Below are 15,009 nucleotides of genomic sequence, written 5' to 3' on the forward strand. Positions count from 1 at the left end.
GGCTGCAAATGGGTCAATCGGTTGTAGGCCTATCCATCTCTGTTGAATAACTCTCAACTGAGATAGCCTAGGTATCGAGAGGGTGTGGGAAAGAAGATGAAACAAGATTTCCGCCACACTGCACAGAAAGCAGCTGTTTTCCAGTCCCTACGTAGATCAGGAAGACATTGTTTGCAGACGACTCTCGTTTGACGTCAGAACAGGCCGCTAAATTTCAAGTGTGCTAAAACAGCTGATCAAAAAACTTTTCATCATTTCAGTTTATTATTCAATAATTGAAACATTTATAATAATATCATCTTGTCAATATTGTCATTTGAAAGAATAAAAAAGTATAAACTCAACCTCCCATATAATTAAACATAATCTTTTAGGTTATTTAGACAAATCAGAATAAAAATGAAAATACTTGGACAATTTCCTGATATTCAGATTACCTCAGATTTGCTAGAACTATCACCTTCCACTTTTCCTTTCGGAAGTGCTTAATAAACAATTATTATTATATATATTATATATATATATACACATATATATATATATATATATATATATATATATGTATATATATATATATATATATATATATATATATATATATATAATATATATATATATATATTATATATATATTATATATATATATATATATTATTGTTTATTCTTCTGTATGGCGAAAAATAGCGCTCGCACCACGGGCAAAAATGTTTTCCGGCTCTCAATCTTTTCTAGTCCTCGGCCTCGGACTTGAAAACCGATTTCGAGCCGGAAAAGTCTCATTTTCGGCCCCAGGTGCGAAATATACTATTGTTATAATAGAGTTCACCATGGACGAAAAGTTCACTAATCTTATAATATTAAAAAAAGCAAAAGACAAAATATTAAAGAAAATTCACAGCCAATACGGTTGATTGTCTCGGAGAGCCCACCTCAAAATCAATTAGACAACTAGAGTGACTAGAGGATTAGAATCAATAGTGACTGGTGGCTATGGGAAAACCTCCAAATCATAACCATAGTGTTAAGATAGTGCTCAATTATCTGTCTAGATCATTATTTAAGATTGTTTGTCCAAGGTAAAACAAGTGTAGTCCTCTCCTACGGGAATGGAAAGATCTCGTTCAAAAGGTGAAGAAATCATACAAACTCAAGCCAGTTACACATTCATCGATTTTTAGACGTCCTTATAAATTCTGCTATAGTGAGGTCCACGTTATAATGGCAGTGTTTGATTGGCAATGGTATTGCCATAGAGAAACAATAGCGTAAGTAGATATCCCATGGCATAGGGCGTTTATGTCGCAACTTTTACTGTTATCTCAAGCCGATTACTGTTGATTATTGTCGATTTTTACTGTTTTGACCAGGTAAGAGTGTATGAACGGAACAATATGAGAGACTACCAGCGTCATAAAGCTTCACGTGAAAGAACTACGTGGACTATAGGCTTGAGATAACAGTAAAAGTTGTGACATAAACGCCCTATACCATGGGATATCTACTTATGCTATTGTTTTTCTATGGTATTGCTATCCATGTCTATCACTCAACAAACCGGATAGCTTACCTCAATAGCCGGATAGCTAACCTCTTTCTCGCTTACTTTGTTCTGTTGCCAGATCGTCTATTAACAATGTAGAATTAATAGTTAATTAACAAAATATTTCATCTTGATTATGAAAATTCATGATGGAATATTATTGAAGAATATAATTTCTTGCTTGATAAATTATAATTGATTATTTTAAACGAGGATATTATATCAATAAACCTGTATCAGCTACCGTCTGTAGAAGGCATTGACAAGACAGAGGATCGGCAAAGTTTCTCTCCTTTCTTCCTCCACTGCCATTAAAACGTAGACCTCACTAGATGTATTATTTACTTGGAGAACTCACGTGTATTTAGTCTCAGTCATGATATATATATATAGATAAGCTTTAATCCAATAGTATATAAATATAGGTAGCTATATACAGATAGTATTGGACTGGACCTGAGAAAGTTTTCGGATTTGGTAATTCCCAATTCACTTCAAACCATCAGCATCCCGTGTAAGTAGCACCAAAGCCTCTCATTCAATTTATTCCGACAGTTCGATTTGGAAATTCAGTTTGTTATTTGAGTTTTGTATTGGAAGTGTCAGGGAGTTAGCTGTGCAATTATTGTCCCACCCTATTTGACTCACCCTGTGTTGGCCCACCCTGTGTGTAATGGAGGCCCTATTTAGGGTTAGATCATCCCTAATACTCCAAGTTAGTTGGGACTGGGCTAACGCTATCCCAGTTAGCGTTTTCGTATTTTGTGGCACAGTCAGGAGTAGCTAAAGGGATACTACTAATATGTATGATACTGATACTTCTTCTCCTTTCTCTTCTTCTTCTTCTTCTTCTTCTCTTCTTCTTCCTCTAATCTTTCATCTTCTTCTTCTCCTTGTTCTTTCTACTCATTTCTGAGGGAGTTTTCACTTGTCACTTAACTTCTTGCCTCTCCTCCTTCTCACTCATCATCATCTTCTTCTCTCTCTTCTTCTTCTCTCTCTTCTTTTTCTCTCTCTTCTTCTTCTCTCTCTTCTTCTTAAAAAACATAAGGATTTTGATCAAGTTGAAATGTGAAGGATTAGAATTATCCAGCTCCATCTGTAGACTACATTTAATTATTAGATGAACTCATATATGAACTCACTTGACACTCATCTTTTTGCCGTTACTCATTCTTACTCTTCATCTTCTTCTCCTCCTTCTCTTCTTCCTCATCCTCTTCTCTTTCATCTTCTTCTTCTTCTCCTTGCTCTTTCTCCTTTTCTATGAGGGAGTTTTCACTTGTCACTTAACTTCTTGCCTCTCCTCCTTCTCACTCATCATCATCTTCTTCTCTCTCTTCTTCTTCTCTCTCTCTTCTTCTTCTTTTTCCTCTTCTTCTTCTTCTTCCTCTTCTTCTTCTGCGTCTTCTTATAACTGAGCGAGGTCCACTGATCACAGAACTACTATAAACTACAGACTACAACTTAAAACTAGGTACCATAAACTACTCACAGTTTCCAGCTACACGTAGCTGAGTGTGTAATGATGATCCAGAGAGGGATGATGACTGAGCGAACGAAGTGAGGTCCAAGATTCAAGTCGACGGTTTTGAATTTGGCGCCGACGTATAGGTTTTTTGACTATTTGCATCTTAAGGATAATACAAAAGCAAGAGGAGTCTCCTTTGAACGCCAATATTACTGTAAAATCGGACCATAGGATTATTCATAATAAATCAGCTGTCGTGTGAACTAATTATTGCATGCAATTAATAATTGAAAGTAGCATAGTATTTTCTCTTGACCTTTTCAACTCGGGCTCACCTGTAGCCAGTATGTCTTGAAGGAGATTAGCTTTTGATATTAGCATGTTTGATACATCAATCCAAACAGCCATTAGCTGTTTTCACACCGATATCTCGCCGACACGACATACAGACAGGATTTACTCTGATAGACAATATGGACAGAGGCGGCTGTGTTTTATAACTGCGCGAGGTCCACTGTCCACAGAACTACAAGTAATATTAGGAGTCATCTCACCTGGTTGTTCAACAGACCTCAACCGTCTCTCCAGCCGTTGCATCCTCCATTCCAAGGAGTCATCATCCTCTTGCCACTTGCCTCTCTGCTGTGCCATTTCGCTTGCCTCTCGCCGCACCGTGTGTAGCACGTCACATGCGCTCAGTTCACACGTGCCATCGTAGACTGCCACTGGTTGCTGCGGTGTTGGTGTGGAAGCGTGTGAGGCAGAGAGTAGCATGGGAAAGATGGTGAATAGAAAGAGATGGAGGTGGTGCATCATCTGGAAATAAGGTGAGAACAAATACAGAGTGACACAGAATAACGGGAAATTTTAAAAATGCCATAAAACTTTAGTGGGAAGAGCAAAAATGATTTTATTCGAACTAATGTAAAGTTCAAGACTTGCCATCTGAAAAATTGATAACATCTATCACTTTTTGACAATTACTTCTCCAAGATGACTTCTTCCTGAACGAAACACTCTTGAAATCTGTGTTGACGATTCCTCATTGATCGCTGCAACATCTGCGTTTCCTGGTCCCATGATCTGTCCACCTGCGATTTTCTGTCATCACAAATCAAGCGTTATCACAACTTGATCAATAACTGTGATTGAATCATAACAGACAATTCAAAATGAAATTAACAATATCCCAGATGAAATGCTGCAGCAATCGTTCAGGAATTTTAATACAGATTACAAGAGTGTAGTCGTGCAGGAGAAAGCCATCTTGAAGAGTTAATTGTCGAAAAGTGATTCAGGTGGAAATTTTGTCAACATCCACAAAATTCCTGAAAATTCCTGATTCGGAGTTTGTAAACTAGGTTATGTTCATAGAATGCATGTAGTAACGTCAGCACAAGCAGGTCATGTTTTCTATTTCTGAATTATTCTTCTTTGGATTATTATGACAAAAAAGTGTACGTTACTTGGACGTGAATGTCTTTTGCAGTGCTCGAATAAAATTCTAGTCTCGGCTAACGCCTCGACAAGAAACATCATTCTTGCCTCCAAAAGGCCCCTTCCCGTCCTTGTTACGTAAGATACTATAAAGGCCACACATTAGTGTGTTCCGTCCTCAAACTTTCAACTATCGTGAAAAAAGAACAATAGTAATTTCAAAAGAGAATGTTTGAGATGAATTGACAACAATGTTAACCAATATTTTCACAACAAGCAAGTTGAACTACTTAGGTTTTTCCCAATAATTCCAACGCTGCACTGGAAACAAATAGTACGTAATTCCAATTGATATATTGCATGACATGTCAAGCCAGATATATCACAATGGAGCAGCGTTTAACCCGAAATATAAATCATTATTCTGTCTCCCAAAAATCAATATCTTAGATTTACTAGTAACGTGGTTTTTGCGGTGGCATGAAATCAAGTTCATGCTTTCCAATATTTCAATATTGTTTTTTTTTTCAGTTCCAATAGCATAGAGGGAAAATAGCATGAAGAAATATTCTATGGTTTGGGGCGATTATGTTCCAAATTTTACTGTTAACTCAAGCCGATTGTCCTAGTAGTTCCTTTTCGTGAAGCTATGTGATGCTGATAGTCTTTCATAATATGCCGTTCTTACTCTGTCAGCCCAACAAAACAGTAATAATAGACAGTTATCAGCTTGAGACATCTTCTGGACGAAAAAATGATGCACTGACCAATTTTCAATATATTAAAGTTGTTATATCTCCTGAACAGAAGTGAATTTTTCTAATCCGTTTGCAGAATCGAGTTTCTCATATCAAGGTACATAAGGAGGCGTAGTTGATAATGATTTTATCTCTCCTGAAAAAATGAGAGAAATAATGTGCTGACCAATTCGCATTTTTCAATATATTTTGGTGGTCTTATTTCTTGAACGAGGAAGAACTTTTCCAATCCGTTTGCAGATTAGAGCTCCTTCATGAGAAGGCGGAGTTATAAATGATCTTATTTCTATCGTATTGAATGAGAAATAGTATATTTCGCACCTAGAGCAGAAAATGAAACTTTTCCGGCTCGAAATCGGGTTTCAAGTCCAAGGCCGTAGGCCCAGGACTAGAAAAGATTGAGAGCCGGAAAAACATTTTTGCCCGTGGTGCGAACGCTATTTCTCGCCACACAGAAAAATAAACAATATATATGAGAATAATTGTTTATTAAGCACTTCCGAAAGCAAAAGTGGAAGGTGATAGCTCTAGGAAATCTGAGGTAATCGGAATATCAGGAAATTGTCCAAGTATTTTTATTTTTATTCTGATTTGTCTAAATAACCTAAAAGATTATGTTCAATTATGTGGAAGGTTGAGTTTATACTTTTTTATTCTTTCAAATGACAATAAGATTATATTATATAAATTTTTCAATTATTGAATAATGAACGCAAATAATGGAAAGTTTTTTGATTAGCTGCTTTTTGATCACCTTTCTTAGTTCCATGTTAGCGGCTGGAAAGGGTACTCTTTCCGGCCTAGGCCAGAAAGAAACCTGTTCTGGCGTCAGACGAGAGTCGTCTGCGAAATAGTATATTTCGCACCTAGGGTCGAAAATGAGACTTTTCCGGCTCGAAATCCGTTTTCAAGTCCGAGGCCGTAGGCCGAGGACTAGAAAAGATTGAGAGCCGGAAAGGGATTTTTGCCCGTGGTGCGAACGCTATTTTTCGCCACACAGAGAAATATACAATATATATATATATATATATATATATATATATATATATATATATATAAGAATAATTGTTCATGTAGCACTCCCGAAAGCAAAAGTGGAAGGTCATAGCTCTATCGAATCTTAGGTAATCTGAATAACAGAAAATTGACCAAGTATTTTTTATTCTGATTTGTCTAAATAACCTAAAAGATTATGTTCAATTATGTGGGAGGTTGAGTTTATACTTTTTTATTCTTTCAAATGACAATAAGATGATATTATTATAAATGTTCTAATTATTGAATAATAACACAAATAATGAAAAGTTTTTGATCAGCTGTTTTAGCACACTTGAAATTTGGCCAATCTGAATCTCAACGTCAACAATGCTTGTTGTCATTGACTTGGGAAGTTTAGGTTAGAAGTTCTATCCTACCCTGAAAATCGAATTTGAATAGTTTATAATATATAATATATTATTATCTGCTGTATGATATTATCTTATCTGCATTTCATTCATCCAAATAAAATGATAGTATATTATTGCAGAATACTTTATTCAATTCTAGAAGCATAAACTGATTCCGTTTCATAAATTATTTTAAAAACGTTCAGCACCATGGATATTGACCAAGTAGTTCCAAAATTATTCACCATGTTTTTGTGATAAACGCAGTACTAGGAGGTTTGAGGTGAGATTCTATTATACTCTGAAAATTGAATTTGAATAGTTTATAATATCCCATTTGTATTTCATTCATCCAAATAAAATGATAGTATCTTATTGCAAAATACTTTATTCAATTCTAGAAGCATAAAGTGATTCCGTTTCATAAACTATTTTGTAAACACGTTCACATCAAATCAGAATCAGCTGACTTCAAGGTTATTTTACAGCCCTAGGGCCGTAAAAATTTTACCGGCCTGGTCAGAAAACAATCACTTTCGGCCTCCATATGACACACGAAAACCAGCTCATTACATCCAAGTGGGGCTAAAAATGCCTTTCAGATCTATGTAGGGACTGGAAAACAGCTGCTTTCTGTGCAGTGTGGCAAAAAATAAGGAACTGACCTATTTGCGTCTTTCAATATATTCATATATTATCTCCTGAACGGGAGACAATTTTACTAATCTGTTTGCAGATTAGCGTTCCTCACTTCAAGAAGCATAATAAGGCAGAGTTGATAATGCTCTTATTTCTCCCAGAAAAATGAGAAAAGTAATGTACCAACCAATTTCCGTTATATATTAAAGTGGTCATATCTTAGAGCAATAGAAATCAGAGCAAGAATATATCTATAGTGAGGTCCACGTTATGGTAGTGGAGAAAGATAGGATAAAACGTTGCCGATCTTCTGCCTTCCATAGACGGAAGCTGATACAGGTTTATTGATTTAATATTAACTGTTCATTCTCGTTTGAAATTAAACAAATAATTATATTTTTCAATAATTTCACAATGAATTTCCATAATTTAAGATGAGATATTTCGTTAATCAATTATTAATTCTACATTGTTGAAAGACGATCTGACAACAGAGCAGAGCGAGAAAGAGATACCGTTTTGGTGAATGATGGACAAGGATAGCAATACCATCAAACACTGCCATTATAACGTGGACCTCACTATACAAACTATATTATAGATACAATTAACTGTAGTATCTACTGTATCCTACAAACTCTACAATGACAAGAAGTTAATCTCAAAACCAGTTTGGTTGATGTTTCAATAACCCTCATCAAACAGATGAAACAATATAATTGAATCAATTAGAACAAAAGCCTATGCTAGAATAGTGACTGACCATCAATTGCAGGATGTAGGGGCTTCTTGTGTGATTACAATCACTGAAGCACTCTTGTCACAAGCAGGGGTCACCCTGTCACTGGCTGCAGCTGTGACTCTGACCGTCACACCAGTCGATTTGTGACAAAAACATCACAGAATATTATCTATCAAGGGGGGTTACACGTTATCTCCTCCTCCTCCTCCTCATCCACCTACATCCTCCTACTACTCCTACTCCTCCTCCTCCTCCTCTAGCTCTACAAACTTTAAGAACCACCAGTCCAGATTAACTGCGGTATCCGCTAATTTAATCTTCATCAGCTTCTTCTTCTTCTTCTTCTTCTTCTTCTTCTTCTTCTTCATCTTCTTCACCCCCTCCTACCCTTCTCCATCTTCGTATTCTTCTTCTTCTTTACCCTCTTCTATTGTGTTCTTCTTCTTCACCCTCTTCCACTGTGTTCTTTTTATTCTTCTTCTTCTTCTTCTTGATGTTGTTTTAGTTGTAATTATATGGAGGGTTAAGTGTAAGAGAGGGCCGGCTGCGCCCTAACTTCGCCCTCCTAGGTTTTTCATAGAGGCAGCGATTCAATTCATTGCAATTCAATTCTTCTTCTTGTCCTCCTTCTTTTCCTTCTTCTTCTTCTTCTTCTTGTTCTTCTCGTTCTTCTTCTTCTTGTTGTTGTTGTTGTTGTTCTTCTTCTTCTTCTTCTTCTTCTTCTTCTTCAGTCTTTTTCTACTTCTTCTTCCTTTTCTTCTTCCTCTTCTTCTTCTTCTTTTTCTTCTTCTTCTACTTCTTCTTCTCCGTCAATTAACTGGAGAGGTCTGCAAGAAGGAATTGAGGAAGTGAGAGAGAGTGAGATGACCCGGAATAAGGGTAAGAGGCGATGGAGGAAGAAGGTTGGATAGTCGAAGAAGGAGAGGGAGCGAGAGAATAATAATAATAAGGAAAACAAGAAGAACAAGAAAAAGAAGAAGAAGAAGATGACGGAGAAGGATAGGTAGCAATCAAAGCTACAATTGCAGAAGCGATTAGTCCCCTATTAAACTATTATCTCTATGGAAGCTGAGTGCTACTCTAATTTTATTTCTTCTCCTTCTCCTCGATTTCCTCCTCTTCTCTCTTCTGCTTCTTTTCTTGTCTCGTTTTCTACTCCCACTAGCTTCTTCTATCTCCTCGCTTTCATCCAGACAGTTTCTTCACTTTCTTCCTCACTCTCCCAACTTTTCTCTTCCTTATTCTATCCGAGAATCACATGAAAAAATCTGGTGTGGCGCACTCACACAACTTTCCTTGCCGTTATAAAAAAAGATCACCTGACGCTAGTGTTCCCGCACATCTCAAGTCTACCATTCAAAGATCTGAACCAGCTGTTGACAGGACAATAACGCTGGAGACACACAAAGTTTGCTATCTCTTCATAGTGAATGATTTAAAAGAATCAACAGTTGGATAATCACATTTTCTCGAATTTCGAGCTTATTTTCAATTTTAGGTGAAAATGTTACTGAACATTAATTGTAGAGATTTTCATTCTCAATCTTTCCCACTTGAAATTTCTTGTTTCAATATTGTATCTGAAGCCTGATAATCGTGAATCTAGAATCAAACTTTGGAACCGTTTACGTCAGTCTAGTTCAGTAGTTGGCTGGTTGCCAATATTATTTAATCAACTACTATCATAGCCACCAACATTTTCCATAAACAATGATAATATTGAGATTTTGAAAACTGAATAAACAAATATCCACTAAATTGGTTATTCATTATAATAATATTATCTTCAGATCCTATTTGTTCAGCAATCTTTGTCGACAGATTTCTTTGAACATCACGACGATGATAATTATCTTTTGTCTCGCATATCCCACAACGGAACCAAGCTTATCAAATTTTTATTGTCCATAGTTACAACTTTATAAAACAGAAGAATTTCAAAAATCAAAACCAAACGAGACTGTGAAACAATTTTAGGTTAGGAACACTTTGTTGTCTCAGCTCGATTATTCGGCCGAATAGAGACGAAAAATCTCATTCAATTCGGATCAAAAAATTGATCGGCCGGAGACGGCCGTATGAACCTGTTGCAATGGACGAGCATCTTTTCCTTTCTTTGTTGGGAGATCGTTTGGACGAGTACGGAAGTTTTCGGCCCACGTTAGTTTGAACGAAAACAGTTCTAGTGGACGGCCCACCCACCTTAGTGCTATTCATTTCATTTATTCCACAATACACTATGATCATAATTTATTATTATTATGACCATGGAGAAAAACTAGGCTGACCCTGTACAGTTACTTTTCAAAATTTTGATAAAAATCCATGAGTTATACAAGAGACAAACGAATTGTAATCGTTTCTCTACTCTATACTGACAGTATTGAATACGATACAAAACTTATTGGGTTACATAACCCTCTGCTTTGAATTTGTTAAAAGTCACAGAGCTTCCTACTTTGAAAAACTTTATCGAGAAATACAATCTTACAAAAGTAAATCAATACAATTTTATCAGAAACTTTGAATGCCCCAAAGGTATCCTGCATTAGTATTGTTCAGAGCTCAGTAGTTTCTCTCAAGTTTTTAAGTTGAAAACTTTTAATGATCATGGCCTTGATTTTTGTTGCTTGAAGAAATCTGTTTCTCAAAAATTGTCTTAAAACTTGCCCCTCCTATTTCGAATTGTCCTAAGAGTTATCCCCCCTTGTAAGTTTTCAAGTTTTGTAAGTTTTTCGTCAGCTTGTTAAATACTAGAGGCGAGACATGAACCTTATCCTCAAGGAAACCTCAAAGGAAGAAATCCATCGGCGTCAAATCCGGTGAGCGAGATGGTGATACAATTGGCCCTGAATGGTAAATCCAGCCAAGTTGAAAGCGATTGATAGAAAGTCCCGAACTTATCCGTGGAAATGAGCTGGTGCATCTTCATGTTGAAAGCAAAAATACACTTATTTATTTTGCTCAGCATGACGGTGCGCCAACTTATTTCCACGGAGAAGGTGGGATTTTCTAGACATTCGCTTTCAACTTCGCTGGATTTACCAGCGAGTGTGGCAAGAAATCGATTATCGGTGAAATGTATGTTGCATTACCAACGGCTGCCATATCGAACCAAAATAACACCCACACCTTAAACTTGAAGTGATTTGTAACAAAATGACACCTTTCTCAATTCTGTAAGTGATTTCAATAAATATTTATGTTTTTTCTTGTAGTTGAGAAGTTGATATTGTGGTAATAATTATTCATATTGAATGAAAAAGACTAAGATATCGTCAAAAACCACAGATTTATTGATACTTAGAAAGACCGGTTTGGGTTATTACACCATTGTCAATCTCTGAGTTTATCAGAAATTGACAATGGTGTAATAACCGAAATCGGTCTTTCTAAGTATCAATAAATCTGTGGTTTTAGACAATTTCTCAGTCTTTTTCATTCAAAATATTTATGTGCTTTCGAAGTTGTAAAGTCCTTTCATAAAATCACTCTGTATACTATTTGCTGACGTAGAATATATGTTTACAAAGCATCATTCTCGAATAATATGAATGAAAAAAAATTATCAACGGAAACATGAATGAAAAAAGCTGACCTTGACACGATTTCCATGATCCTTGAATTTTCTCTCGTCTCCGTATCTAAAAAGCGGAAAAGTCTCATCTCGAGAAAACGGTGACTGATGGACTATTTTGCACCAGACATTTATCTGTCTGTCTTTCTCCCTTTCTTACATCATTTTCTTCTCTTCCTCCATTTTTTCCATCATTTCCCCTCCCTTTCCCCTTTTTTCACCTTCTCCCTCTCCGATCCCTCCTTTTTCTTCCCATTACCTCTCTTTTCTACCTTCTTTCTCTACCATATTTATTGTGACAATCGTGGAAAATGTCGAGGATGTTGTAGAATTGTCAGGGCAACTGTTATTGTCACAGCTGGAGTGAAATAACAACTGATAATAACACTAACAGATATAACTGTGTATCGGATATAGTAATAGGAATAACAATGGCACATACAGAGTAGATATATATATATATATATATATATATATATATATATATATATATATATAATATATATATATATATATATATTATATATATATATATATATATAGTGATAGGGATGACACTGGCATATACACTGATCAATGTATAGCAACAACAGATATAGATGAATAGACTCATCCTTGACCCATGTGAATGTGTTTCACTTATCTGATTCAAAATCGTATACATCACCTACAGACTGATCTGACACAATCAACCTGCTTCGACGGTACATTTATACTGAAATTGCAACTTTATCTTCGGGTGAATTAAATTGGAACTGTCAGAATTGGTTGAATTGATGTTAATTTTGTGAATTACTGAAGAACTACAAGACTTAACCTATTTCGGACTATGTGTAACCTTATCTAAATTTGGGAGAGGAATAGCACAAGGTTACCTTATTTTTACTCTCTCCCTATCATTTTGATGATGTACTTATCGTATAAATGAATAAGGGAAGAATGAATGAATTGGCTGCAATATAAGAAATTCTGTCAGTTTCAGGGAAATATTCATATGATATACGTGAACTTTACCTATAGTCGATAGTGGATAGCCATATCTTAAACATTGAAATCTATTATTATATAAAAAAAATTGCCAAATTGGGAATATGCAAATTTTCAATCCTTTCATGCAAGCCCATATGACTGGATACATTCTTTATTGATTCATACAATAAGTGAATCATAAAAATTATAGGGAGAGGAACAATAAGGTAACCTTGTGCTATTCCTCTCCCAAAATTAGATAAGCTTACACATAGTCCGAAATTGGTTGTCTTGTAGCTGTTCACTTCACAAAATTTTCAGTCCTTGATTATTTTCACAAAGTAGAATTTTAAATTTAGATGCTTCAAAACCAAACATAGAAGAACTATTTCACATCATTATCACTGGGAATAGGAAATATGATTGGAAATTATATGGAAATTACTAAATTAATGTATTTGAATTCTAGCTTATTACCCTGATGTCAATATTTGCAGTAGCAGAAGTCTTCGGGGTGATTTGAAGCATTGAATTTGGATTTTCATTTCACAATGGATATTTTTGGAATTATATTTTCTCGACGAATTGAATATAATTTATTATTTCACACAAGAATGAATTGTGAATAATTACATTAGGTATACCGATATCAGATATCCTCTATGGAAGGCGGTGAAAAGGCAGAGAATCGGCAACACTGTTAATTCTTTCATCACACTGCCATTATAACGTGGACCTCACAAGAACACTGCTCACCAACAAATATGACCTTTACTGTTGGGTCCACTTTATAATGGCAGTGTTTGATTAACAATGGTATTGCCACAGTATACATACAGTACGGAAACTTGGCTATACCCTGACGCCAAAATCCGCCATCTTGTTAGGAAGCGCCGCATTGTAATAGTATTGATGACTATTCACGAACCTATTAATAGGTTCGGATCACTTTAATGATCCGGATCAATTGATCTCGTTCACTGCCACGAGTCAATCAGTAGACCAGGATTGGAACTTCCCAAGGTCACGTGACGTGTTTAGTATTGGGGTCATGTAAAAAGCATAGGTAAGATAGGCGTTTGATTACAAGTTTCCATTCTGTATCTATTCTGTGGTATTGCTATCCCTGTCTATCGTTCAACAAAGTGGATAGCGCTATCTCTTTCTCGCTTTGCTCTGTAGCCAGATCGTCTTTTTACAAAATATAATCAGTTAACAAAAAAATATTTCATCTTAATATCATGCAAATTCATTATGAAGTTTTTGAAAATATAATTCGTGCCTAATAAAATATGATTGATTTTTTTAAACGATAATGAACCGTTAATATTTCATCAATAAACCTGTATCAGCTACCGTCTATAGAAGACATTGACAAGACAGAGGATGGGCAACGTTGTTTTCCTATCTTTTTACACTGCCATTATAACGTGGACCTCACTATAGCTTCCATTCTAGCATTCACGCATTAATCTGTCCGTCGATAGAATTTCAAATTTGGCGGCAAATTCGACTTGAATTGGCGGTAATTTGCATTCAATGGTTGATTGATAGTTGAAGCGCTCAGTGCCATTATCATTAGTCGTTACCCCGTTATTTGTAACCGTTATCAGCAGTAACTGATACCGCAAATCACGTGAATCGAGGTCTTTCTGTGAGCTCAGTTCAATATTAGTGGCGTTACCTTTTCGTACCATTTGAACGCACGATTTTCTACCGTCCTTATGGATTATATCAGATTGAGTGGAATTTGATAAACATCATGTGTTTGAAATCATCTGTTCAATCTAATACAATTTATAAGAACGGCGAAAAATCGTACATCCAAGAATCAATGTGTGTGTAACTGGCTTTATAATCTATTATTTCGGATTGACAAATGCCCGAGCTGTAGAATATTTTTCAGATAGTAGATTTCATCTAGCTTTCAACCCTGTTGTCAATATCTGCAGCAGTAGAAGTCTTCGATGTGATTTACAGCATTTAATTAGGATTTGATGGAGAAGGTACCGGGATCGATTCCCGGGCTGGCAAATTATTTTTAGATGACAGCTCTCATCGAATTTCCATCTAACTGTTCACCCTGTTGTCAATATCTATAGTAGCAGAAGTCTTCGGGGTGTTTTAGACTACAGCATTTGATTAGGATTCTCGCTCAATAATAATTATTTAAACAAATGCAATTTTGAATCTATTGCAATCTGTATACTGGCTGGCCGCTATGGCTTCGTATGAAATGAGCGCTGCTATCCAGAGATTGTCAGTTTGGTGTAAGGGTAGGCATTCCTGACTGGCAATTAGAAGGTACCGGGTTCGATTCCCGGGCTGGCAAATAATTTTTGGATAGAAGCTCTCATCAAATTTCCATCTAGCTGTTAAACCTGTTGTCAATATTTCTGCAGTAGCAGAAGTCTTCGGGGTGATTTACTGTATTCAGTTAGGATTTTCGTTTAATCTATATATATAAAAGCGAAATGGCACTCACTCA

At 36.0% G+C, this 15,009-nt stretch overlaps 1 protein-coding gene across 1 annotated transcript in view; it reads right to left on the reverse strand.

The window, feature by feature from the left end:
• LOC111049106 (leucine-rich repeat-containing protein 15) overlaps positions 1 to 8,118 on the reverse strand; it is a 41,717-nt gene extending 33,599 nt beyond the window's left edge. Inside the window, exons 1-2 of the mRNA XM_039438540.1 lie at positions 7,997 to 8,118; positions 3,566 to 3,827 (exon numbers count right to left, since the gene is read on the reverse strand). Coding sequence (XP_039294474.1) covers positions 3,566 to 3,827; positions 7,997 to 7,999 — 265 coding nt within the window. The 5' untranslated portion in view covers positions 8,000 to 8,118. The remainder of the gene's footprint in view (positions 1 to 3,565; positions 3,828 to 7,996) is intronic.
• Between the last annotated feature and the right edge of the window lie 6,891 nt (positions 8,119 to 15,009).

Source organism: Nilaparvata lugens, chromosome 11 (assembly GCF_014356525.2).
Source record: "Nilaparvata lugens isolate BPH chromosome 11, ASM1435652v1, whole genome shotgun sequence".
Lineage (NCBI taxonomy): Eukaryota > Metazoa > Arthropoda > Insecta > Hemiptera > Delphacidae > Nilaparvata > Nilaparvata lugens.